At 43.6% G+C, this 27,806-nt stretch overlaps 1 protein-coding gene across 1 annotated transcript; it reads right to left on the bottom strand.

Moving 5' to 3' along the window:
* Positions 1-19,502: 19,502 nt before the first annotated feature.
* Positions 19,503-22,793, bottom strand: LOC115208535 (interferon regulatory factor 2-binding protein 2-B). The gene is made up of 2 exons (XM_029776665.1): positions 21,044-22,793; positions 19,503-20,693 (listed from the first exon to the last, which is right to left on the bottom strand). The coding sequence occupies exons 1-2, from the start codon at positions 21,828-21,830 to the stop codon at positions 19,954-19,956; spliced, it is 1,527 nt and encodes a 508-aa protein (XP_029632525.1). The 5' UTR covers positions 21,831-22,793; the 3' UTR covers positions 19,503-19,953.
* Positions 22,794-27,806: the final 5,013 nt, after the last annotated feature.

The raw sequence follows: 27,806 nt of genomic DNA, 5'->3' as shown, positions 1-27,806 counted from the left end.
ACTAATCAAACACTGATGACTTGCACTTTAGCCGACGCAGAGATCAATGGCGGTCCAGTTCACTCCTGTTTTTCATTAGCGAGAAGCAAAGGAAAAGACTGCTTCCCAAATGGCACTTTTCTCCTTTTATAGTGCACTACTTTTGATCAGGGCCCATAGGGCTCTCTCGTAATTCTCTGGGAAAATGTGTTGCACTATATAGGGAATAGGGTGCTATTTGGGACGTTAACAAACTCTGTTGGATAACCCTTGAGCCAAACCATTGATTGGTTCTGTAGATCTCCAGGACTGATTGCAGCACATTGTCACCAGGGAGACGAAAGGGAATGTATGGTAGGAAGTTGTGTCAGTGGATTTTCAACTTGTTATCAGAATCAGGGACTTTCTGGGTAGAAAACACACACACAACCTGAGTCACATCCAATGCCACAGATTTCCCTTTTATTAATCAAGAACGGACTGTTTAATCTTAAAGCTGTCAACTCTCAGGTTCTTCCAACGTCCCACCCTGTTTTTACGCCATGTCTCAAAGACATTATCGCTATGTTACATTACATCAGAGGTGCGTTCAACTTGGCGAATGGTTGCAAACCAATTGGAGAAACCTGATGAAGACCTAAGGGTTGATACCTTAGGGTCAATTTATTGACCTAAGGGTCAATAAAGCACATGGCAGTATGCAGTCTTTTTTAACCTTTAGTGCAAACTAATTGGAACATGTTTTATTGTTAATTTGTTTCTTTGTCCTCCTGATTGTCCGTCAGTCAGTCTGGCCTCTAGTGCTAAGAGGGTGCTGGACAGACTACGTACAGTAGCTGGTTTAGACTCCATAACCCCCCTGCTCCCTGCTCATGGCACAGAGATCTGCTGAGCTGACAGTCAGACAGAGTTCCTGTTAGAGCACATGGCGGGAGGTTTCCAGGAAACCCAGACACACACACGCGCACGCACACACACACACACACACACACACACACACACACACACACACACACACACACACACACACACACACACACACACACTTGTCCACTTCTATCCACCCTTTCCATTGGCCCCTGAACAGTGTAACTGTGAGAGCCAGCGTAGACAAAATTAAGGAAGGTGAAATGTGCTGCCATATCTCTTTGAGTGGTAAGATACGATGTTCCCTTTGAGATGGGAGCAGGGTAGCTGGGTTGCCAGTTCTGTTTCTGCTCTAGCAAACACTGGTGGTTGTTGTTGTAGTCAGGTTTGACTGTTGGCTGGAGCCGTAATGGATCTGGCAACCAGGCTAGTAGCAATGGGAAGAAAAGAGGTGGACAGATTGAGAGTAGCTACTATAGAACAACCTACTGTATCGAGAGAGAGAGAGAGAGAGAGAGAGAGAATGAGGTGGGTGTTTGAAATTACAAGTGACAGTATGTATCATAGTGTGTCTGTTTGGAACTGATTGATGATGGGTGTCTTATCTGTCGAAGCGTGGCTGCATGTGCCAGTGTGTGTGTGTGTGTATAGGCTATGTTGGTAGCAGCTGTGTTGGTCAAGTGGCTTTGATCATGTGTTCATGTGCCGTGTGTGTGTATGTGTGTACACCGCATGTACACTACAGAGGTAGGATAGGGTGTCAGGCCAGCGATATCCATCCCCTACGGCAGCTTTCTCTCTCTCTGCTTAGTCAAGGTGTTGGCTTTGTTCCAATGCCTCCATCCATGCCGATTGGTTTTCCCCCTTCCCTCTTTTTAGGTCGACGACAGGGGAGAGAGAGTGTCAGACGGGAGAGGAGGTTGTCCTTGATTGGTTCAACAGACACAGTCTGACATCCGATCGCTACTCTGAGCACTCTCCATAGATCATCATCTACACTCTTAGGAAAATGGGTTCCAAAAGGGTTCTGCGGCTGTCACCATAGGAGAACCCTTTTTGGGAAGGGAAAGGGTATATTTAGTCAGTTGTACAACTGAATGCATTCAGTCTTCCGCATTTAACCCAACCTCTCTTAATTAGAGAACTGCGGGAGGCTGCCACATCAGAACCTGGGGGGGAAGTTGTTGTGGGGGTTAACTGCGTTGCTCCACCTTGCTGGCTCAGGGATTTGAACAAGCAACCTTTTGGTTACTGTCCCAATGCTCTAACCGCTAACAGGTTCTACATGATACCCAAAATGGTTCTACCTGGAACCAAAAGGGTTCGTCCTGGAACCAAAAGGGGCTCTTCAAAGGGTTCTCCTATGGGGACAGTTGAAGAACCCTTCTTGGTTCTAGATAGCACTTTTTTGTCTATGAGTGTACTTGAGGGGTGTGACGCGCTAATGCTAAACCCCTACCCCGTGTAAGAGAATACAATGCCCTACGTACGTTGTGCTCAGATGGGGTTACTGTTGCGGCGTATCTAAATATAACTGATTCACGGTAGCTGGGGTTGGCTTTCACTGTCTTACATGAGCACTGTGGCCTTCTCGCTTTACGCAAATACACAGAGACCGAACCCATGGACATGCTGGAAACCACGTGTAGATAAGGTTACGGCTATGGACGAATACACATACAGTGACTTCAGAAAGTATTCACCTCCCCTCCCAAAAAATGTATATATATGTATATACATATTTTAAAATACACTAATATATCTTGATTAGATAAGTATTCAACCCCCCAATACATGTTAGAATCACCTTTGGCAGCAACTACAGCTGTAAATCTTTCTGGGTAAGTCTCTAAGAGCTTTGCACACCTGGATTGTACAATATTTGCACACTATTTTTACAATTCTTCAAGGTCTGTCAAGGTGGTTGTTGATAATTGCTAAACAGTCATTTTCAAGTCTTGCCATAGATTTTCAAGCCGATTTAAGTCAAAACTGTAACTAGGCCACTCAGGAACATTCAATGTCGTTTTGGTAAGCAACTCCAGTGTATATTTGGCCTTTTGTTTTAGGTTATTGTCCTGCTGAAAGGTGAACTAGTCTCCCAGTGTCTGTTGGAAAGCAGACTGAACCAGGTTTTCCTCTGCCTGTGTTTAGCTTTATTCTGTTTCTTTTAAACCATAAAAAACTCACTAGTTCTTGCCGATGACAAGCATACCCATAACACAATGCAGCCAACACCATGCTTGAAAATATGAAGAGTGGTATTCAGTGATGTGTTGTGTGGAGTTTTCCCCAAACATTTCAGGACAAAAAGTGAATTTCTTTGCCAGTTTTACTTTCATGCCTTGTTGCAAACAAATATTTTTTAAAACAACAACACACAATTAGTAAACATCGCAGTGCTTGACTTTTAATGGTAGTTTACCTTTGAGGCGACATCTGCAGAGTTTACCTCTGAACGTCAGGGAAACTGCCTTTAAAGTCAAGTGCAGTGCGATGTTTGCACAATAGTTTGCCAATAGAATGCCCCCCCCCCACTCCAAGGTGACTCACCTCCAAAAGGCCTTAAAATAACAGCTGGGTCCTCTATTTGGGTCTCAGTCACGTAACACACACACATGGCAGAGGCAGCTGGCCTAAAGGCCAAGGGTGGTTTACGCCATGTCAGGGCATGCAACTGACACCCTCCATCCTCGTCCTATTTCTCCACTTCATTACAAACAATCGGTCACATCCAGTTTCATTGTACATTTCCATGTGAACTGGTGCAACCGTCTCCATTTTTTTGTTACTGCAATGCAGTAAACAGTGTGTGTGGCATGCTATAGAAGAAATGTGGGTAACACTTTACATTTAGGTAACGTTTATAAAGGTAATTATGTAATGAATGTTTATTTAATCGTTTATAAGTGCATTATAACAATTAATAACTACTGAAATGTGTATCTTGATACTTTATGTTGCTGATTAAATAAACGTGTCTTTTCAGATACTTTTGTATGGAGAAATGTATGAACTGATAAACCCACTCCTTCAACCTTTGCATGCAATAGCATCGTTGATCCTCTCAATATTTCCCCATCTTTCTGCATGGTTTGCCAAATCTATCTTCTTACTCATTGCAATTTTACACACGTGTTCCCAGAGAGAAAAACAAGTATAAACATGTCGTTTACTTGGCGAAGAGTCATAGATACATACATCATCTGAAACTTTCCCAGCACAAATATCCCGCATTCTGACACAGACAGCTTGAATCCAAACGGGGAAAATCTCTTGAATTCACTTTTCAAATGTGATATTAATGAGAGTATTTTATCGAGACACTTTTCTTTTTTTATATATAGTGTATTTTCACTATCAGGCTTAACTCCAGTGTTTGGGTGAAAAATGTGGCCTTGTGTTTAGCCCCCAAAAACGGAAAAATACATTAAGGATGCCATGCCATGCAATATTCATGTGGACAGCCCCCCCTGAAAATAGCATTTACAAACCAGGGTGTCCTGTTTAATAATACAAATAAACAAAGTGGGGGTGTTGGTATTGAATTAGCAGAGGGGTGTTCGGAGTTACAGAGTGTGTTATTGGGGGTGGAGGGGCTGTATGGGGGTTCTCAGAGCCTAGTCTAAATATAAATTGCCATGTATTCCAAAAAAAGGTACCTCACCCCACTTGCCAAAAATGCCCCCCCCCCCCCCCCCCCCCCCCCGCTCTTCGGTCTCTCAGAAGGGGTCGACTTTGGAAATGTTAGGTGTCGCGGGCCAGTGGCGGTGCGTGTTGGAGTCCGAATGGCCTCCGGGTTGATTTATACGACCTGCCATGCCTTTTGTAAGAACATAACACCCTCTGCTCCCTGCCCACCTCCCAACACCCACCTGCCCTCCCCGGTGGACAAGGGAGCAAATAGTGAGCGAATTTGAGGGGGTCAGACACAACTAACAGGCCACACATCTGTCCAGGTTGGAATTCTGGAGGGGCCAGTCAGCACATTGTCAAACTGGCATCCGGCCCAATAAACAGGCCGCCCATCCTTCTCCCTCGCTTACCATAGCAATCCGGAGCACCTGTCCCACAGTCCAGATAAGGGGGACTTTTTATGTCGATGAATATCACGTTAATGAAGATCGGGGTAAGGCTGAGAGGGTCAAAGACATTTCTGGAATGGTCTGTGATTTATCTGGAATACAGATGGCCCTAGTTCCAAGAAGCATACTGTAAATACATACAGGGGCAAGAAAAAGTATGTGAACCCTTTGGAAATACTTGGATTTCTAAATAAACTGGTCATAACATTTGATATGATCTTCATCTAAGTCACAACAATAGACAAACACAGTCTGCTTAAACTAATAACATACAAACAATGATATGTTTTCATGTCTTTATTGAACACACCGTGTAAACATTCATAGTGCAGGGTGGGAAAAGTATGTGAACACTTGGATTCATAAACTGGTTGACCCTCCTTTGGCAGCAATAATGTCACGTCCTGGCCAGTATAAGGGTTAATTGGTATGGTAGTTTGGTCAGGACGTGGCAGAGGGTATTTGTTTTATGTGGTTAGGGGTGGTGTGTTTGTTGTAGGGCAGTTGATTTAGGTATTCCGGGGTTTTTGGGCACTGTTTGATTTTCATGTATTCTATGTTTAGTCTAGTGTGTCTGTTTCTATGTTTGGGTTCATTGGGGTTGGGACTCTCAATTGAAGGCAGGTGTTGTCTATTTGCCTTTGATTGAGAGTCCCATATATGAGGGTGTGTTTGTCTTTTGTGGGAGATTGTTGTGTGCACTGCGTTTGTTTGAGCCTGCCACACTGTTGCCGTTGTGAGTATTGTTTTGTTTTTTTCCAAGTGGATACCTTACATGTTTTTATCAGTAATAAACATGAGGGTCCACAATCCCGCTGTCACGGTTGTCGTCGGTGAAGGTTGACCAAAACGCAGCAGGTATGTGCAGGCTCATCTTGATTTTTAATAAATACAAAATGAACACCAAAAAACGAAACCACGAACAACAAAACAGTCTGGCAAAGCCTAAGGCTACACACAGAACAATCTCCCACAAAAGACAAACACAAACACACCCACATATATGGGACTCTCAATCAAAGGCAAATAGACAACACCTGCCTTCAATTGAGTCCCAACCCCAATGAATCCAAACATAGAAACAGACACACTAGACTCAACATAAAATTCATGAAACTCACCCAGTGCCCCAAACCCTTGAATACTAAATCAAATGCCCTCCTAACTCATACAACACCCAGAACCACATAAAACAAATACCCTCTGCCACGTCCTGACCAAACTACAATACCAATTAACCTTTATACTGGCCAGGACGTGACACCCGCTGCATTTTGGTCCTCTTCTCTGCAACACCACGACATAATCTGTGACAAATAACCTCAACCAAACATTTTCTGTAGTTGCGTATCAGACCTGCACAACGGTCAGGAGGAATTTTGGACCATTCCTCTTTACAGAACTGTTTCAGTTCAGCAATACTCTCGGGATGTCTGCTGTGAACTGCTCTCGAGGTCATGCCACAGCATCTCAATCGGGTTGAAGTCAGGACTCAGACTGGGCCAATCCAGAATGCGTATTTTCTTCTGCTGTTGATTTACTTCTGTGTTTTGGATTGTTGTTCTGTTGCATCACCCAACTTCTGTTGAGCTTCAATTGGCGGACAGATAGCCTTACATTCTCCTGAAAAATGTGTTGATAAACTTGGGAATTCATTTTTCCGTTGACGATAGCAAGCTGTCCAGGTCCTGAGGCAGAAAAGCAGCCCCAATCCATGATGCACCTTCACCATACTTTACAGTTGGGATGAGGTTTTGATGTTGTGCTGTGCCTTTTTTTTCTCCACACATAGTGTTGTGTGTTCCTTCCAAACAACTCAACTATAGTTTAATCTGTCCATAGAATATTTTGCCAGTAGCGCTGTGGAACATCCAAGTGCACTTTTGCGAACTTCAGATGTGCAGCAATCTGTCCTCCCATAAACACCATCATTGTTTAGTGTTTTACATTTTGTAGACTCGTAAACAGAGATGTTAACATGTTCCAGAGATTTCTGTAAGTCTTTAGCTGACACTCTAGGATTCTTCTTAACTTCATTGAGCATTCTGCGCTGTGCTCTTGCAGTCATCTTTGCAGGACGGCCACTCCTAGGGAGAGTAGCAACAGTGCTGAACCTTCTCCATTTATAGACAATTTGTCTTACCGTGTACTAATGAACATCAAGGTTTTTAGAGATACTTTTGTAACCCTTTCCAGCTTTATGCAAGTCAACAATTCTTAATCTTAGGGCTTCTGAGATCTCTTTTGTGGTCGAGGCATGGTTCACATCAGGCAATGCTTCTTGTGAATAGCAAACTCCAATTTTGTTTGTTTTTTTATAGGGCAAGGCAGCTCTAACCAACATCTCCAATCTCGTCTCATTGATTGGACTCCAGGTTAGTTGACTCCTGACTCCAATTAGCTTTTGGAGAAGTCATTAGCCTAGGAGTTCACATAATTTTTCCAACCTACACTGTGAATGTATGATGTATTCAATATAGACAAGAAAAATACAATTTCTAATATGTGTGTTATTAGTTTAAGCACACTGTTTGTCCATTGTTGTGACTTAGATGAAGATCAGATCAAATTTGATGATCAATTTATGCAAAAATCCAGGTAATTCCAAAGGGTTCACATACTTTTTCTTGCTTGATTATCTAAGTATTCTAAAATTCTCAAGTCTTTACTGTATTTGAACCCACAAATACTATTAATGCTACAAATATTTCAAATTTGTTAACACTTTATATTAAGGTACCTTATTAAGGGTACTTTAATGTAGTGTTACCACCAATTCTCTAATAAATATGAATTTCGTAAATTTTATTTTCCAAAAATTCCAGATTAAAAATAATTCCGTATCCCTGTAATTTCCATGAGTGTCCAGGCCAGAAATACACCTATCAGAGATTGATTTTGATGCTCTAGTGACTTAAGTGGACGAGAGAACATTGATGGAGATCAATGAAGGAAGCCGTTCACTCTCTGTCTGTCTGTCTCTCTCTCCCTCTCTCTCTCTCTCTGTCTCAATCTCTGTCATTAACTCTCCATTTCCCTGTGTACACGTCTTTCAACCTGTAAATAGCCTGCATGTCATCAGGATCAGAGTTCAGTTTGGAAATGACTTAACTGTTTTGGTTGTGTTACTTCTTCTTGGTGAGGTTTTACCGCATGTCTGGGGGTAATTAACCTCGGAAATGCTCTTGTGAACATTGATGATTCTTGGTGTTTCTTGCCATGTAGCTTCCCTTTATACCACATTGACATCAAAGCGTTATTCTCTATAGATATATCCTGTCAATTACACACACACACACACACCCCTTTTTGGACACATCTCTTGAAAAGCACTCAGACATTGACAGTTTGGTAATCCTTGACATTCAAGTCATGCCTGATGTCTATAAGTGGGCCAAAGAGCAGAAGTTTCCAGAAACAGGTGCTGCTGGTTCCTGCTGGCTGCTGCCTGCATGCTGGCTGAGCTGAAATACTGCCAGTCCACATTCAGAACAATAACCAACGCCCTCAATCTCATCCTCCCTCATCCTCCCACTTGGCAGCTAGCCCGGCAGACTCAAACATCCCCTCTCATCCTCCCTCCTCCCTCCGCTCTCCCATCTAAACATATCCTGCTTGGCCCAGTGGACAACTTTCCATGTGGCTTCGGATGACATTGGACACTTTTCTCTTCCCACAAACCCCAGCCCTGCCTGACTGCCAGTGGAATGGTACAGACAAGATGGAGGGAGGAAGAGGGGAGAGACAAAGGGAGGAGACCTTCTCTTTTCTACTTGAATCATGACTGTGTACACTCTTAGAAAGAAGGGTTTCCAAAAGAGTTCTTCGGCTGTCCCCATAGGTTAACCTTTTTTTGGTTCCAGGTAGAACCGTTTTTGGTTTCAGGTAGAAGTATTTTGGGTCCCTCTGTGTAAAGGGTTCTACATAGAACTCAAAAGGGTTCTACCTGGAACCAAAAGGGTTCTACCTGGAACCAAATGGGGTTCTTCAAAGGGTTGTCCTATGGGGACAGCTGAAGAACCCATTCAGGTTCTAGATAGCACCTTTTTTTCTAAGAGTGCACCAGATATGCTCCATTAACACTAATAGAGAGGAGAAAGAGAACACTCCCATGTTCCCTGTGTTTTTAGCTACCATGCAAAAGCTATCATTAAAAAAAAATCCCTGGCTTGGGAATGAAGGGAGAGAGGGTGATGTGATTTGGGGTTGAGATCCAGCCTGCCTGCCCCACCCCTGGAATGAATAGCCAGGGATCAAAGAGATCCGGTGTAGGGAGTGAGTGTTTGTGTGTGTGAGTGCATCAGTGCATCAGTGGGTGCATGTTGGTGGGTGGTTGTGTGTGTGTGTTATGTATATGTCTGCATATGTGTGCTTGTAAGTGTTCTATTTGAGTGCAAGCAATAAAAATGTACTGTGGTTGTGTGTCTCTACTCTCTTCCTTCATTTTCTGGTGTCACATCCATAGCCGGGGGGATTTTTTCTTTGTTCTTCTGGTGGGCATTTTGTGTGGGCCTGTACTGCAACATATGAACTTAATTTTTGTGGGGGGATAAATCACTTACAGTAAGTGCTGGCAATTGTATACACACTAGCTGCCAGGAACACAGAAAAATAAAGTCGTATTTCTAACAGGCAGAGCAGCAGACGCCTTGAAAGAAAGGGAAGGCCCTTTGATCTGCCGGGATGTTAGAAATCAGCAGCATTATTCACAGTCAGGGTTACGTAACTGCAAGGAGCAGTGAGTGAGCAATGAGTGCATGCCTGTCTCTCTCTCTCTAACTCTCTCTCTCTAACTCTCTCTCTCTCTCAACTCTCTCTCTCTCTCTCTCTAACTCTCTCTCTCTCTCTCAACTCTCTCTCTCTCTCTCTCTAACTCTCTCTCTCTAACTCTCTCTCTCTCTCAACTCTCTCTCTCTCTCCTCCTCTCTCTCTCTCTCTCTCTCTCTCTCTCTCTAACTCTCTCTCTCTAACTCTCTCTCTCTAACTCTCTCTCTCTCTCAACTCTCTCTCTCTCTCTCTCTCTAACTCTCTCTCTCTAACTCTCTCTCTCTAACTCTCTCACCAAAGCAATCTAATGTTTTTGCAGGAAATTAAATATTGATATTCAGATCTGTCTATACTATTAACTGTTCAATGCAATACTTTAACTTAGTTTCAGCCATTGGTGAATAAAAAAGCTTAGGAAAAAAAACAAATATTTAAATATCTTGGCCTGGAAGGTCTAAAATAAGTATGTTTCCATAAAAGGAGATTGAAGAGTCTAGGCTGGCTGTAATAGGTCATAGCTGTCGCCGGGCGGGAAATGCAAGGTTAAAGGTCACCGGTGGAAAAATCCAGTCAGGTGGATTGAGAACAATATAGGAAGAGGTAAGAAGGTTTTTCCCAAAGACAGCAGTTGTTGCAACAGCATGTTGCCTTAATGCCTGGATTCGTTTGAATCCATTCTGCTTCCCAAATGGCACCCTATTCCCCATGTAGTGCACTACTTTGGACCAGAGCCCTATGGGCCCTGATAAAAAGTAGTCCACTATATAGGGAGCAGGGTGCCATTTGGGACACAGTCCTTGGACCCTTTTTTTTTACTTCCTTTGACACAACCCAGACAAAACAAGGAGAGGCCAAAACAGCAAGAAGAAAAGCGAGCTGGAGGGCAAACATTTCAACATTTGCTTCATTTTGCGATGTGTGTTTACTGCTGTCGATCCCTTTGAAATGAACAAAGTGAAGCCAAACGATTGCACCTCTTAACCTGCCGTTGGATTTAGGAACATGTCTGTTTTCATTTCATTTTTCAAACGAGTCTCCCTCTTGAAACACATGTCTGTTTCACTTTCATTTGCGAGCCGTCCTGCGTAAAAAGTGTGTGTTGAAAATTAACGTGGATTTGATACAGGTTCTTGGTGCCACATGGCATGTGTTATAATGGACACCCGAGGCAGGGAGCTGCAGCTTAGAAATCTATTTTGGGGGCCCGGCAGGCAAAGCTGATCTGTCTGGTGTCTGTGTGTGTGTTTGTGTGCTTGTGGTTGCGTGTATCCTTCTCTGAATGTGCGCCACTTTAAACAATGGCACTTTATATAATGTTTACATACCCTGCATTACTCATCTCATATGTATATACTGTACTCTATACCATCTACTGCATCTTGCCTATGCCGTTCGGCCATCACTCATTTATATATTTGTATGTACATATTCGTATTCATTCCTTTACACTTGTGTGTATAAGGTAGTTGTTGTGAAATTGTTAGGTTAGTTTACTTGTTAGATGTTACTGGATGGTCGGAACTAGAAGCGCAAGCATTTCGCTACACTCGCATTAACATCTGCTAACCATGTGTATGTGACCAATAAAATTTGATTTGATATCTGGAGTATGTATGTGTGTTCCTGTACACTGTTTGTGTGCATGTATGTCCTACTACTCTGCATGCATGTGTGTGTCCTCTTTGTGTCTATATGTCTGTCTGTGTGTCTAAGTAAGGAGTGGTGAATCAGGGCTAATTTGGAGGTGTGAGTAAACTGTAGAGTCAGGCATTCCGGGGCTATAGCTAGCTGCTGCACCAAAGACTGCACAGTGAGCTGCAGACGCCCTGAGGCATGGCTGTTGAGAGAGAGAGTGGTGACACAATCAATGACACATCGACGTCCTGGAATGACGCCAGGATCACACTGCAGTCAGCAGCTGCTGCTGCTCAACTTCCTGTTTTGTGCTCTCCTGGTTGAAGTTTCCCCTAGGTGCAGGTCTAGGATCAGCTCCCGCTCCCCAACCCTATCCTTAACCATTAGAGGGGGAAATACAACACTGACCCAAGATCAGCATATACGTGGAAACTGCTCCAGGCGAAAAAGCCCCATGCCCCTTTGCTTTGCTTTTGTCTGGCTTACAGGGGACACTGAAGCTTCTAGCTTTTACCTTATTGACACACTTTATCAGCTGATTCCAATCTGGCTGCAAATCCTGAGTAATGTCTATTGCACAACAAAAGGCACTCCTGTCAGCCGTGGTTTGCTTTTTCTCTGCTTTCTTCTCCATTTCTCTTGTTTAAATCTGTTTTAGCTGTCGCCTTCATTTTTCCTCCCTCGTCTCTTGCTCTCTTTTATCTCTCTCTCTCTCTCGCTCCCTTCATCTCTGCTCTCACAACTTGCTCCAGTTTTGTGATTGGACGGCGCTCCAACATCTGAGAGAAAAACATTCTGAGGCGTGGAGGCAGTGTCGTTTTTCATGTGGGGGAGAAAAAAATTTGAATTTCACAGCCTCGATTCACTGCAATATCATCGAGAGAGAGAGGGAGCAAAAGAGAGTCTGAGAAAGAGAGAGAGAGAGGGGGAGAGAGGGAGAGGATTTTGAAATGATTTCATCCATCATGTGAATCGTGGCCAACAAAGGATCCTGGCACCCCTTGACATCCCTGTCTAAAAATAGACGTCGCCGTGGCAGCGCTGCAGGACATTAATCATGCAGTAGAAGAAGAAACAGAGGTAGTGGAGGAATGAGCCCTCCCAGCTCCCGCTTCCATCTTAATTAGGTTCCTCCAGCACCAGAGAAGAAGAGAGTAGGAAATAACGGAGAGGTTGGAGGGGTTGGATGACAGGGGGATTTAAAAAGCAATTGACTAAGTTGGAAGCCACGTATTAAACGATCCAATCGTCAAGAGATGGACGCTTCTTGGCACTGATGGTGGCGCAAAATGGCTTCCTCTCACTTCTCGTGTTGGTGAGAGCTTGGTGTTTAGAGTATCACATTATCCCATTTGATAAGAGAAACAGGAAAGCTGTGATACCGTCTGGGGCTGATACAAAACTATCTCGATGACCCTCAAGACGAGGTCATGAAGAGATAGGTGGCCGTGCACTTTGCCCGACTCTGTTTCTCAACCGATCACAAAAAATTAGTTTACGGAACCCTACAATGTCATATTGCTTATACTATTACAAGATTGAAAACAGAGGACTTCTCATTCTGGTCGTTACAATTCAAGGTCCTCAAAGCACTTCTGTGACGTCCGTCTTTGTCCCCTGGAACTTAATAGGTGACACACTGCTGGAATCAGAGTAAGAATAACCACACCACTGACAGGAACTGCATGACTCCAATGAAAATAGCCCAATCTATAAATCCCTGTTTTCCATTCATTTTTTAAAGCGGAGAGAAATAAATAAGAGAAACTGTGTTCTTGTTTTCCGAACAGCGGTGACCTGATTTCGCCCAGCTTGTCTGGCAGTGGTGACCATTATCCCAGCGCTCTTATCAGCTGACTCTGGATCAGATGGACAGGGATGAGGGAATCTCTTCCACGCCATCCCACCATGGATGGGATACACAGGTCATAGGTCATTTGGATTTGTTGCGTTGTCCGCCCCTTTTTCTGGCTGAACCACTTGTTACTATAGGTCTTACACAACAATGCTGGATTGTAGCCGATGCGTAATGCTGCTCCGATCATATGCCACCTACTCATTTGCAGTCACATTCATTTGCCTGAGCACATCATGTAAGAACGGATGATTCACGTGGCATAAACAGTTAGACGATTGACAAAATGCGCTTCACTGAATACTGAACCACACACAGAATGGAACTGTCTCTACTCTCTAAGTACTGAGGAGATTAATTGAATGTGTGTGTGTGTGTGTGTGTGTGTGTGTGTGTGTGTGTGTGTGTGTGTGTGTGTGTGTGTGTGTGTGTGTGTGTGTGTGTGTGTGTGTGTGTTCTACAATGTACTGACCCCACACATAAACAAATGAGAACAGACTTTGTCTCTGCAATGATCCATTCCACTCACACTCATCATCCCCAGTGTACATTGCCCGACATTGAATGTCGTAATTTCATAGATAACATTTGTATTCTTTTACTTTGCCGACTTGCATGGACAAAGGTTAATAGTTTGCAATAAAAATGATCCGGAAGAGAAATAAGTCCAATGGCCAGAGAGCTTACTCTGCCCCTACAATAATGTGGAAGATTTAGACAACAGAAAAACCTAAATAGGTCCCCCCCCCAAAAAAAATGTAATACTCACAAACTCACACACAACCAAAATCACTGGATCATTGGCTCAAACTGAAAAGAGGCGGGGTGGATTTCAAGGGCCTACTTTGGTTTCACAACAAAAGGTTGTGCAACGCTCGTCAAACACCAACAAGGCTGTAACACATTTACCAAAGGAGGTTCGGGGGTGGAAGTGGGCTCTCCTTTCTTAAAGGGGACGAACCATCCGTGTGCCATGCTGTGTAGGGATATTTAATTACAAAGCAGTTGATTTCACAGATCTGAGGGAGATAATACATGCCCCCCTATCAGGAGCAAAACCCATGTGGCGTCAAAGCCGCTCTGTATTTAAAGCTTTTTCAAAGCCGAACACAACACAGAGGAACAGGAAGGATGTGAAATATCTACATTAAAAAGAGTCAGAATCTCAGAGATTACACCCCTTGGGGCTGGAGGGCTGGGGGGCTGGGATCCCCATTTCAACGTTGCCAGAGAGCAGAAGATGAAAACAACGCTCTTGGGCGAGACTTCCCACTCCAAATCCGAGCACCCTCTTTCTTGAAGCAGTACAAGACAAGACGGCCCTCGTCGTCCCTTTAGGAGACGACTAATCAAAGTAGTTATTTGAAAAGCAGAACATCAAGGCCAACATTAAAGCATCCGCAAATTAAGAATTGATAGAAGTTGAGAAAAAAAACTTGGCTCTGAAATATGGGATAGAGAAAAGTTATATTTAAAACATAATACAGAAAATCATCTGATGGAAAATCGTCTAAAGGAAAATCGTCTCGCAATTTGATTAAATTGTCCTGCATAAAATATATTTCAATAGAAACTGTAAAAAGTGGTTTCAAACGCTTATTTAGGTTTTTGTTTAATTTCTTTTGCGAGTCCAAATCTCACTTAAATTGGTAACATCAGATACTAGGCATCCAACTGTTGATAGTCACTTCAATAAAACATTTCCAATGGACAATAAAAGTATGTTCCAGACCAGTCTGCTTCTCTGATATCATTGTCTTGCCAACAAGTCGATGACATATGAGCTATAGCAGAATCAATCTGGTACTTGGATAAAAAACAACAACTTTGCCTTCAATAAAACACGGTCTAGAACTGTAGAAGGCCAATTTTGTGTACTTGCTTCAATTTACCTTTCCTCCTAACCATTGTGAACACTCGCTCAGTAAGCAATTCAACATTTTCCTGCAGCAGTTAGGTCATAAAAGCCCAATATGGTCCCCACTTAGCGGGTAGCTATTTCCTCCGCATGCAGATTGACGTGGCACATCCACATTGCCTGGTGTTTACTTTTCGCCAGAGAGCGGTAACTAGGCAGCGGGGCCCACTTTCACGATACACACAAGGTTCACTCTCTGTGTGTCGATCGCTATATTTGGGCCGTCCATAAAACCTATTTTCCAGTTAAAGGCTTTGGGAGAGTCAACAGAACACGCGTTCCTTTCTTGGTGTTGGCTGCTGGGTGATTAATGGCAGCAGAAGCTTGCCTGTTTTCTGTCTAATTATAGTGAGAGCCGCTGCTGGATTTGACCCTTCCTTCTTTCCCTCTCACCTCCCCCACTCCCCAGCGTTCCCCCACACACCTTTCACATTCTCTTTTGTTTTATACTGGGACAGCAAAGGACCCTGGAATGTTAGCACGGGTATCCCCCCCACCACCCCACCCACATCACTAGCTTGCTTCAAGCCAGCCGTATAACACACCCGGCAAAGCACAGTGGGCCCCCCCCCCCCACAGGATTTCCAAAATCCCCAAGGCGAGATCTTTTAAATCGCTGTTGTGGCAGGCCAGGGCCCAGACCATTGTGCATGTGCAGCCACGACCGGCGGCCATTTGTCATGCGGGGCTGTTGGGTGACCTTTTGAACAGAGTTTGGATTTGGACAACCTCCAGATGAGACTATGCTATCCTAGTTAGCCTAGGCAGGTCGTTTGGACACAGCTATCACTTTTAAAATGCACACGGCAAACACAACCTTAAACAACCCCGGGGCCTTACAAACAAACATGGAAATGTTAGTGGCACTTGTTGTTAGCGATTCGTTGCGTAGCCATGAGGAGATGGTAGAAGCAGCACAGTAAGGGCGCTGAGGTTGAACTGAAGGAACGCTGGCCATCCGACGCGTCCGTCCTTTCAGACAAGCCCTGACATTTCAGGTCTAAAAATACAGGGGTGAATGTTTTAAAGGAATTTGTGGGAGAGTTATAAGCAGTAGAGGCTCATATAACCTCCAGAGACAAACATTGACATGGCAATGGTTAAAAATGAGTTACTATAAAAGTGTTAAAAGGGAGGATACAGTATGCTGCTCTGTTTGGAATTGCTCCAGATTAACTAGGCCTAATACTGTAGGCTACATGGAATGACGAACACCCTCAAAGTTATTTTGAAATTGTTTTGTGGAATAGCTTTGGCTTTTAGTTTGATATTACGTTTGTGTCATTCAAAACCAAATCGTGGATGTAAAATACATGTAGTTATATTTCTCCAAAACAACCACCATTCCCTAGGTTGCATTCAATTGAATGTAGGCCATGTGCTTTTTATTTATGTTGTTATTTGATAACTCCCTCAGGATCTATGTTGAAAGCTGTGTGGTACAAATCAAAAAGGTTTAGGCTTCTGAGGCTATTTTAATACAGAGGTAGGTAACATTCGTTCAACAAACCTGTATTGGAAAGTTCACTGTTGCAAATTCCACATGGCCGACCTTGTGTGCACAATCCTTGTGGGTTTATTATCATACGGCCTTCCAACTTCATCTACTGTTTCCTTCACAGGAACCATCATGTATTTTGGAGTCAGGAAGAGTAGAGAGGGCTAATTGTGTGTGTGTGTGTGGGGGGGGGGGCAGCTGTGCAAACAAAGGGAGAGAGAGGGGGGGGGAAAGCCTTAAATTCTTTCTGAGTGTGCCCCGTAATTTGAGCAAACCTATTAATGTCGGACGACTGGCTCCTTTTTTGCCCTCAGGGTGTTGAGTTTCGGTGACAGATGAAAAGGAATGAGCTGGCACGGCTGGAATTCGAAACAGAGAGCTGAGCGCCAGCCAGCGTTGCAGATGAGCTGGCACCAACGTAACAGAAAGCCCGGGTCAGGTAGGAACCGTCTGCTCCCCTCCCTCCCTTAGACATCAAACGAATCGACATCGATCCGCACAAAATGGAACCTGACAAATCGGCTGCGGCCCAGTCTGTGTAGGTCTACTGTCAAATAGCTACAGTGCACATTGAGTAAATCACTGCATCAATCATTTTATTACATGAGCCTAAAGTGCTCGCCACAACATTGGGGGGAAAGAGAGAACATAAAAAATAAGTGCAAATATTTTTTAGCAATGTAGGCCTAGCCTACTCATTATCAGTGAATGGTTTCCATTTACTGACCAATAAAATGTAATTCTACAAAAACAACAGTGGGCTAATGTTTGATTTATGTTGAATTTGCTAAGTCTCTTAAAAATGACATGAATTGAAACTACAGCTGCAACGTGTGCCATGTAGGGCTATTTGTAGGCCTATTTCCTTCCAAAATAGAGCTTGCTAGCTTGTAGTCTATAAAACCTAGAAATTAGTTTACTTGTGGTTAATTCAGCCATCCCTATGGCGAAAGAATATGGTTTTGGGATAAACGCAGAAAATAAAGGGGTGAGGTTATCGCAGGCTTAAAATATCTCATACGTTTTGTTCTATGAGATAATATCAGTGATTTAACTTGACCTTTATGAAAAAAATGTATAACATAAATGCTTCAAAATTCACAAAAAGTGACATTAACTGATGAAGATTATCTCATAGAACAAAATGTATAAAAATCTCCTAAACCTGTGTTTACAACAGACCTTAGTTTCGGCGTTTACCCAAAAACCCTACAAAAACTCCATTCATTTTCCTATTGACTGTGTCCAACGAACCATGGCGGAGTTAGTGTCTATAAAAGAACGCCATTACTATTGCTCTCTATACCAACCTTGGACCGTGTTGTCGTCAAACTGGGTCAGTAAAGGGTTAAGTCTGGATTTGGCCGCTCCCCTGAATGGTGGGTGAATGCGAGGCGAGGCCGCAGAAAAACACAAGCCTTCCATTCATCTCGTCACCGTGTGATCAACCTTGAACAGTGGAAGGCGTGTTATTGCACCGGAGGTCCTGAGCAGGCAGCAGCAGAGACGAAAGGGGGAGGGGGGACGGTGACTCAGGAATTCCACTGAGGCGTGCACATGACCAAGCACCTCTTTTATGCCCTCTTTTGTGGAGGATGATATTCTTGAGGACTACAATGCAGCCATTGACTCAATGGGGTTCTGATGGCAAATCTTGTCAAACGCCCATGTGTGTTTTGTTCATGTGTGCACATGCCTATAGAGGGTATGATTATATATTCCTTTTCAGATAGTTGCCAATAAACAATTGATCCAGAGGGGAAATGAACAAAAAAAATTCAGCATCTACAAATAATGCATAGTTTGTTGTTTATGCTGTTGGGTTACTAGGGAGATATCTAGGTTATCACCGAATGAAATATGTATGAAGTCAACATTGGCTGTGGCTTGCAGATGAATAAGAGATTATCTCCAAAACTGGCTAACCCGGCTCGAATGGAAGAATCCCTCTCACACAGTGCACACTACATGTTTCCTTTTACAGTAGCCTCAACGAATGTAGTCAAACTATTACTCCGAGGCAAAAATCCGGATCACATTCATACTTCTTGACAAGCATGCAAGCGTTGAGTTGTGGAAAAAGCCAATACAGCCAATCAAAGCTCACATGTACCGAGCTCACAAGTTGTCACATGACGTAATCAGTCATGACTTCACATCCTTACTATGTTTTGTATTAGGGCGTGGATGCAATGTGTCAAAGGCAATGGCCCTGGGGGCGAAGTGACAAGAGAATAGATTTGAAAGAGATTTAACTGAATATTGTGCAGATCTTATTGATCAACAGGACTTCCGTACATTTTGGCTCCATTGCTAGCAGCCCACTACCTTTGAACATGAAACAACTCCATCCATATAAGATGACTTACCAAGAGATAATGCACAGTAGAGGCTGTTTCAATTGTGCAGAATCACTCTAAAAATCAACATCCCCAATAAACAGTGATGTGGAATTACCTTAGTGAACGGATTAAATTAACATTTAAGTCATTTTGGGTTAACTGTACTTCTAGCATGACATATTAAGAATACCTTTGTTTTTACCAGCATAGGAGACATGCGGTAGATTTGACTAAATTAGTGGTCATTAAATGTACAATAGCCTCATAATTGCTGTAAGCAAAGTAAATCACGAGTATTAAAACCATCTGAAGAATTTTTTATGCTGCCATATTATGTTTACTGCTGTATAGAAAATCTCCCCTCACTTCTTTTCCTCCCTCTCTACTCCCTCGCTTTGCTTTCCCCCCCCCCAATCCTCCCTGGGTCCCATTTTGTTCTTGTCAAAAGTATTGCATCACTGCCCATGAGTGATTCATAATCGGGACATGACTCTCTCTCTCTCCCTATGGCTTCACTCATTACTAATTGCAGGGAAATAAGCAAACCAGACACTAGTTATTATTACAAGGTCAGAAATTGTATTTGGCAAGTTTTTTTTAAACAAGTGCATACAAGTACAGCTAGAAGCAATTCAGTTTGCCAAGTGCTCGTAGAGTCATATTAGTTAGTCACATTCTATGTTTAACAGGGACTGCCACCAGAACTAAAAGTACATCGAAAAAAGGGGGAGGAGGAAAGTAGTCTGTTATGATGAGTACATACCTTTATCTTCAAAAAAATATATAGAAACACAATGTATTGAAAAACAAAAACAAAATAATCAAAAAAAAATATGACAGCCATGTTTACGAATCATACAACTTCCCTTGTGTCCAATATGTACACGTCCATCAGTTTCTTTTGGATGGTATGCATGGTACGAGGATTTATATTCAGTTGTAATGGTGTACATGTTGGTTTTTGTTTGTTGTGGGAGTTAAAAAAAAAAAAAAAAACGCTGGTAAAATCAAGGGTCTCTCTCCTTTTTTACTTTCACGTCCCCTGCCAAGATGGTGGCTATTTCACCCTGCATGAAGGCCCATGGTACGTTGGAGCCCACCAGTGGGCATTTCTCCCCGCTGGGGCAGTACACCTCTCCCGTGGCCCCCTGCTGTTTGATACTCTCCCGGGAGCAGGGGAAGCAGAACTTGTGCGAGGGCACCGACGGGCACTGGACAAAGTGTGTGTCCTCCAGCCTCTCGTGGCACAGGGTGCAGCACAGTGGCACGCTGCCCGGCACCGACGAGTCTGGAATGCTCTGCGGCGGCGCCCCGTGAGGGTCCATGCCCTGCGAGTGGGCCGTGGCCACCACCTCCCTCTGGGTCAACCGCCGCTGGCCTGCAGAGGACGGGGACAGTGGGCTCCCGCTGTTGCGCCGGCCCGCTGCCGTGGTGGAGTGCACCTGGTTGGCGTCCTTGGGCGGGCCAGTGTTGCCGGCATTGTCAGCGGCGAGGATGAGTGCTGCCATGGGCGACTGGCCGTTCTGTGCCGTGGCCGCCTCCGGTGGGGTGGTGCGACTGTGGGGGGAGATGGTGGAGGGTGGAGCGGCAGAGAAGCCTGGCAGGGATGCCGGTGGCATCTTGAGGACCTCTGAGGGTGACGGCAACCAAGGCTGGCCCTCTCCGCCATTCATCTTGGGGGCGGAGCCCTCGCCGTCGGGCTCGGGGGAGGCTTTCCTCTTCATGCTCCGCGGGTGCTTCCCTCGGTCTGTTGGAGAAGGAGGAGGGGTAGGGGTGGGGGGTAGAGAGAGGAGTTAAGGGTTAACAAACATTCCAACCACCACAGCAGCAAATGTGCATGCACTGTAAATTAATGAAAAATCTCCAAGTTTTATTACGTTATTTCATATGTAAAACAAAACGTGCAGAGGAAAAACAAGTTGTCTAGTCGGTAGCCTGCTGGGGATCTAACTAGAGGAAATGTAAACACGCATAAACAACCATTCTGAAAACCCACGTCAACACAGTGGCAATGTAGCTGACTAAGAACACTGCCAGTTCCTGTTTTAGTCTTCCAAATGAACGCATTCCTGTGTGAAAAAAAATCTACAATCCTACCTGGTTTTGAAGAAGTTGCGCTTGTCTCATATCCCATGACGCGCTGCATCGCCGCATGGTCTTTCTTGAACCTGCTGTCGAATGTGTGGAGAGCCATCAAATCCCTCACTGTTTTGCCCTTGCCCATCCACTCCTCCGCCCGCTTGTGGCTCTCAGACATGTCCGACATGCTATCCGGTCTATGCTTGTCTTTCATATCCTCCCCGCGCTTGCCGTGGTCGCCTTGACCAGGAACATTCAACGCGCCCGGCATACCCATTTGAGCGGGCCGACCATTGAGTGTGTGTACTGGACCCATGTTTCCGTTTACTAAAGGCACCAGATTGGGAGGAACCGTGCTAGTCCTGCGAGGGTTGGGGCTCTGGCGGTTCAGCTCCGGTGGGTCGTCAGGTTTTGGAAATCCATTTGGCACAGGGATGCCGTTAACTTGCCTCCCCGGTTGGTACTCCGGTCCCAACCTTGGCGGTCGGTCAGAGAGGGGATAGCGATCCAGAGGCTGAGGCGGACGCGAGCCGGGGTCTCCAGCCGAATGGTTGTGGGACTGAATTTCCTTCCCTGAGTGCTGAGGTTTGCCTGGCCCCGGAGATCTCCCGTCCTGGAATCCATGAGCCCTCTTCAGCTGTCGGGCAGTCTCAATTACAAACTCAATCCGGTCGGCTCCCTCGTAGTTGACACATCCCCTGCAAACGGGTTCGGTAAAATCCCAGATCATCGCCCATGGCATGCGGGGCAAGTCACACAAATAACATGACTGCCTCCTCGAAGCAGCTACAGCCGCGGACGACATAGTTTTCGTGAAAAGTGGATACCAAATTCTCCAAATCTCCCAGGGATTCGTTTTATTCTGTAGAAAAAAAGGAATCGCGAATAATTTTTGTATTTTCCCTCTAGCCAAGCAGCATTAAAACAGCCAAGTTACACTGAGAAGTTCATTGCAGTTGTGTACTTTACTACGGCGCGCCTCTATCTATCTCGCACTACAACTCACAGCTCGAACTCAATGTAGGGCGGTGACGTCACCGACGACACACCACTAGTGCCTCCAGCAGCTCCAATTCTATTTACTCGATTCTTCGACAGCCCCTCCAGCGCATGCTCACCTTTTTTTCTCTCTATCTACCACTTGTGCAAGGAGTTAAACTGCCAGCAAGCCCTAAAGAGAAACTGGTTAGATGCAGTTGAGCCCTGCTGCTAAAAGTAGTTATTTAACGTCAAGGTAAATTGTATCAGATGTTGATGATAGGCTTCTGATTACTGAGAAACCACATCCAAAGATTTCAAAGCAACAATTATTGCGGCTCCTAAATTGTCTCACGAATTTATAATGCCTTTGCATGCAACTCAACAAGTGGCGTCACCTATCTTGCGCCTTTAGGTAGCCTATGCATGCTCTCCCGGGCTGGCACTAGAGCCCTATTTAGCAAATCCTCATTCCAGTCACACTGCCAGCACAACGTCACGAGGCAGATAGCTTTCACCCAACCATACAATTCGACTCTGTGTTACTATGGCAGATTTTACCCCCCTTCCTTCGTCCTTTTAAAATGGGATAGCCTATTTCCAATCCATAGTTTACGAGTTCAGCTTTGCACACTCGGCTTGTTGAGACATAAACATAGATTAGAATAGTTGCATTATGAAAACTACCGTCGAAATGTTTATATAGAAATATCCGTGATCAACTATGTTTAGGTTACTTTGTCAATCGCTTGCTACGCACGCCCTTTATTCTAAGCAACAATGTATCACATAACGAGGTAGTTGATACCTTGTTGCAGTCATACTATGACGTTGCGCGTGCTTGCAACATTGTTGCAATTCGACATTTGAGAATATAGCGCCTAACCACCGTGTGATGGATGTTCTCCATCGTGATCACAAAGAGCGACTGTGAATTTCCTCATCGTCCAAATATTGGATGAAGTTCAGCATGACTAACTCACACCAATCAACGCCTCGTGATTCAGTAAGCTCGACAACTCACAGCCTGTCTGACTGGCGAACACGGAAACCCCCCAGATCAGAGTCACAAACCGAGACATCGTTCGCACTTTCTTTCAATTGCAGCTCCTTTAATTCTTAATAAGTCTAGAGGCTATTCGTGTGGATAGTTCATTTACTGTGATAATAATTCCACATTGCGTAAATGTCACTCCGGTCTGGTCTTGTTAGACTGTGAGGAAGGTCAACAAAATAGCCATAGGCCTACTCAAATGTGTTGCTATTGCATGAACTGTGTTTGTAGCCTATATAGCTCACTGTAAGATTTGACAAAAAAATGATATCCTCATTGCCAACCGACCGAGATGTTTTCCGTAATTTACTTTCTCTCTTTGTTAGGGTTAGCCACAAAATTGTAGTGTGAGGCAATACCGCCTAGGAGACCTACGGATACAAAGCAGTTTTTTTTGTTGCAAGCATGTAGCCTACTTTATGATGACGTTCCAAACAGGAAGTGGATTTTAGTCACGTACTCGCTTCTAAACTCGCCCATCCGTGGAAAAACAACTACCCACCCTGGCTCGCTGCCAAAGATCACAGACATGAGGGGTAGGACGAGCGAGTCACAGCAAGCTAAAGCCAAATATCAAAGGAAATGGTTTCTGAAAGAAAGCATGCTCTTTGTTAAATAGACAGTCGACGAAATGTGATGAATAGTTTCATTTTTGGCTACACCTATTTGTTTCTAATAGGCTAGACATGGAAAATGGCAGCTATTCGTTTTATAGTGGTGCAGCGGTCTAAGCTACCTAGAGTTTTTCAATCCAAAATGATTAACTAGAATGAATCAATAAACACAAAAGCTGACAGAGACTGAGTACATTTTTAATTAGGCCTACAGTTGCATAGGACAGTACTACATGATGCATACCTGCATAAAGTAAGCTCAGCCCTGTGAGTTTTATTGTCCAATCATGTTACTTTCTCTGTGTATAGCAAACCCCACTGTGCAACTGACTAAATATACCCTTTCCTCTTTCCCTTCCCTTGAAAATATAATTCATATGAACAAGGCCAGACATTTTTCCCAGGATAAAAAAAAGTCACCTGATTAGAAAAACTCTGGTCCCATCATAGCCCATATTAAATCATTTTACAACAGATTAATCATACCATATAAGGTGCAGAATTTTAGCTGGTTAGGTTGGTTACCAGATCAGGAAAAACTACAGACCCCAACATTTTGAGGATTCCGGGACCTGTGGTGCCACCTCTACTCTCTAATACTACTAGCCACTTAGCAATTTTATGAAGTTGGCTTTAGTTATCCCAGTGGTGGAAAAAGTACCCAATTGTCATACTTGAGTAAAAGTAAAGATACTTTAATAGAAAATGACTCAAGTAGAAGTGGAAGTCATCCAGTAAAATATTACTTGAGTAAAAGTTTAAAAGTATTTGTTTTTAAATATACTTAAGTGTCAAAAGTAAATGTAATTGCTAAAATATACTTAAGAATCAAAAGTAAAAGTATAAATCATTTCAAATTCCTTATATAAAGCAAATGAGAGGGCACCAATTTCTTGTTTTTAAAATGTGTGGATAGCCAGGGGCACACCAACACTCAGACATAATTTACAAATTAAGTAGATCAGAGGCAGTAGAGATAACCAGGGATGTTCTCTTGATAAGTGTGAATTGGACCATTTTAAGCATTCAAAATATAACGTGTACTTTTGAATGTCAGGGAATATGAATGGAGTACATTATTTTCTTTAGGAATGTAGTGAAGTAGAAGTAAAAGTTGCCAAAAATATAAATAGTAAAGTACAGATACCCCAAAGAACGACTTAAGTAGTACTTTAAAGTATTTTTACTTAAATACTTTACACCACTGAGCTATCCCAACTAGGTTCCCAATCTCCAGGCTATCAATCAATTTAGCAGTAGCTATCTTGTCTAACTATCTTAGCTGGTATAACTGCTTGCATGTTTGTTAAGCAAGCAATAACTAAATGTTGAATAAAACTCACATTCCTTAAAATGTTTTACCCAGATTTTAGGAGAGATGCAGAGAAGCATATTTAGTTTCTTTAAAAAATAACCACCACTCAGGAGGATACAAACAGCTCAAGAGGTATGCTTCGATATGCAGAAAAATGGACATATTTGGACATCAAATTAAGCATAATGATTATGGCTATAGATTGCAGGGAAAAGCTGTTTCAGGTGTTTGAAAAATGCAAAATGATCACATTTACGGATAGCCCTTCTCCGGACCATACCCCATCCATCTTCATGTACTTTATGCCCCCTCAGATTTTTGGGGTGCATGACACACCTGACTGTAAACAAACTAGTTGTGAATGATGGCTGGCCAACAGGAGAGCAGTGAACCACTGACAATGACTCAGCATTAACAGTAGCAACACAGTCATCTCTTACTCAATGGTTTGTATGACTGTATCACGTCGGTGTGGATCTGCATCGACCAGACAACTGACTTGATGTGGCCGTGGCCCATCTTGTCTCGTCCTTCTCTCTTGGCTGCAACACTGTGACATGCCCTGTCTCGCTCGCCCAGTCAGCTGTGTGGAGAGAAAGAGAGAGAGAGAGACACGAGGGGGACACGTAGGCTACTGTAGGTGCACCAGTGAACAATGTGTCCTATTTCTCTGCAGCCTGAGGCAGAAGAGGCAAATGAGCACTGAGCAGTAATAGCAGTGTGGGCTATTTGCATCCAGGACAATGTGCCCATGTGAACGGTGTATAAGCAAATCCCAAGCGATGGCTGGGAGAGATACTGTAGTTATTAAAATAGAAAGGAAAAGTTTTGACCCAAAATAAGAATGTACTTGGAGGTCAGTGAGGTTGGATGTGGTGAAGTTTGCATTGTGTATTGTATGTTTGAGTATGTATTTAATAATAGAGCACACACACACAATGCGAGTGTGCACATGCGCACGTGTGTGTGTGTGTGTGTGTATCTAGACTCTAACAAAATACATACTCAAGCTAACACAATATTGTGTTTCATCATCATGGCTGCCATTCAGCTTAGACATTTCCCCAGTACCATGCCAAGACATCTACAGAGCAGCAATGTAACCCTCGTTTCAATTAAGACTCTTTAGTAGCTGGTTAATTGGAGTTGGAACATCCCTTACGCTGGTGGCCTTGTCTTGAGCTGGGCCTGCGTGAAGAAAAACAATCCCCCTTATGCGGTGTGATTACAGTTTACATACACAAAGTCAGTCACAGACACACACACAAAGTAACAGACGTATGCACACACACACACATGCATAACAATCCACTTGAGCATCAATTGTGGCTTGTCACGAAGGTTGGAAGACCTTAAGACCTGCTGATCTGCTGATGGGATGGGGAGGGAGGGAGGGATGAAGGAGGGGGGTGAGGGCACTCTGGTGGCTTATGTGGCACGCTGGTATCGCTCAGCATCCCCAGGTGCTCTGATTTGGTGGCAGCTTGAACAGCGGCTCACACACAAACAGAGGACTACATGTCACGCAATCAGAGGTTGCCACAGTGCCTTGACATGAGCCTGCTATTGTTACTTTTAATCTTTCTTCTTAATGGTTCGAGGAATAGAGTGGCAAGAGTGGTTAAAGAGAAATTAGGGTAACTTAAAGCTACCCTTATAATATTTGATTATTAACTAATATCTTACTGTATGTCTTTTTTATGTGTTGTCTTTGGCAACATCTCAGGATCATTATGGCATATGATGCTAAGACATTATTCATCGGTTGCACATCCGTCACTTGCATCGTTGCCATTCTTATCAACGTTTTACAGATGCCGCAGCATATTAATGTCTGACTAATGGTTAGTGATGTCATTCTGAACAGGGGGCTAATGACTGTTTCGTCAATGTTACACTATAGTGGCTTGGAAATACGATGACATTGCTAAAGTAGACAAATAATTAGTAGATTACAACTTTGCCATCATTATGATGTCGTCAAGTTGACTTGTTCATTAGAAATAGATAGCAATGCTAACATTAGCTAGCTAAAATGTCGGTCCCCTCAGTCTTAGCTAGCCAAAGTTATACTGTATCTAAAGTAAATCTGCCAACGTCACAATGATGACAAAAGCTTGTCCTACTAAGTCTTTGCCTCCTTTTGAAATGTCATGGGGTTTCCAAGCCAAAGTAATGTACTTTAGATGAAATCTTCATCAGCATTCAATGAGACTGCATTGAGTAGAATACTCAGCTGGGCATCAATCCTAAAACGAACATTCAAATCAATATTGTGATGAAACGTGCAACCCATGAATAAGAGTGTCATATGACAAGTCCTACTGTGCATTATGACCACGTCATAAATGCATTATACCTGTTGGCTTAAAGTCAAGTGTCAGTTATTTCAAGTCAGCCATTCCTTGCCTGCATGACTCTTGGGCCCTTGAACAGTTTCCCAGTTGGTTGGAGTTAGTCAGATGTGGTATTTGCAGACATGGCCTCATGGCGAGGAAGAGGGTCAAAGGAGTCAGTTTATTCAGCTTAGCCGTTTCACATGGGAGGAAGTCTGCTCGATGGGAAAGAAACCCAGGAAAAGCAGACTGGAGAATGTGACATTGAGGTCACACTGTAGCACTGTGTCCAGCTTTTTTCAGATGGACTCCTGGCCATTCGCAAAAGTATCCAATGATGACAAAAACAAATAAAGACGATAACTGAACCACATGACTCCATGCATTTGCTTGCCAAAGCTAGGGAGGGAGGATATGTTTGATTAAAAAAATAATGAATCTTATCAATTTGCCCTTGACCAGGAATGTTTACGGTTCGGCAAAC

Source organism: Salmo trutta, chromosome 14 (assembly GCF_901001165.1).
Source record: "Salmo trutta chromosome 14, fSalTru1.1, whole genome shotgun sequence".
Classification (NCBI taxonomy): Eukaryota; Metazoa; Chordata; class Actinopteri; order Salmoniformes; family Salmonidae; genus Salmo; species Salmo trutta.
The sequence above is the reverse complement of the archived record's forward strand: the minus strand, read 5'-3'. Positions and strand labels throughout refer to the sequence as shown.

Excerpts from the sequence above, each read along its gene's own strand:
- LOC115208535 (XM_029776665.1), bottom strand. The coding sequence starts at position 21,830 with ATGTCGTCCGCGGCTGTAGCTGCTTCGAGGAGGCAGTCATGTTATTTG. Across the intron at positions 20,694-21,043 it reads CGCAACTTCTTCAAAACCAG|ACCGAGGGAAGCACCCGCGG; the intron begins GTAGGATTGTAG and ends CTTCTCCAACAG.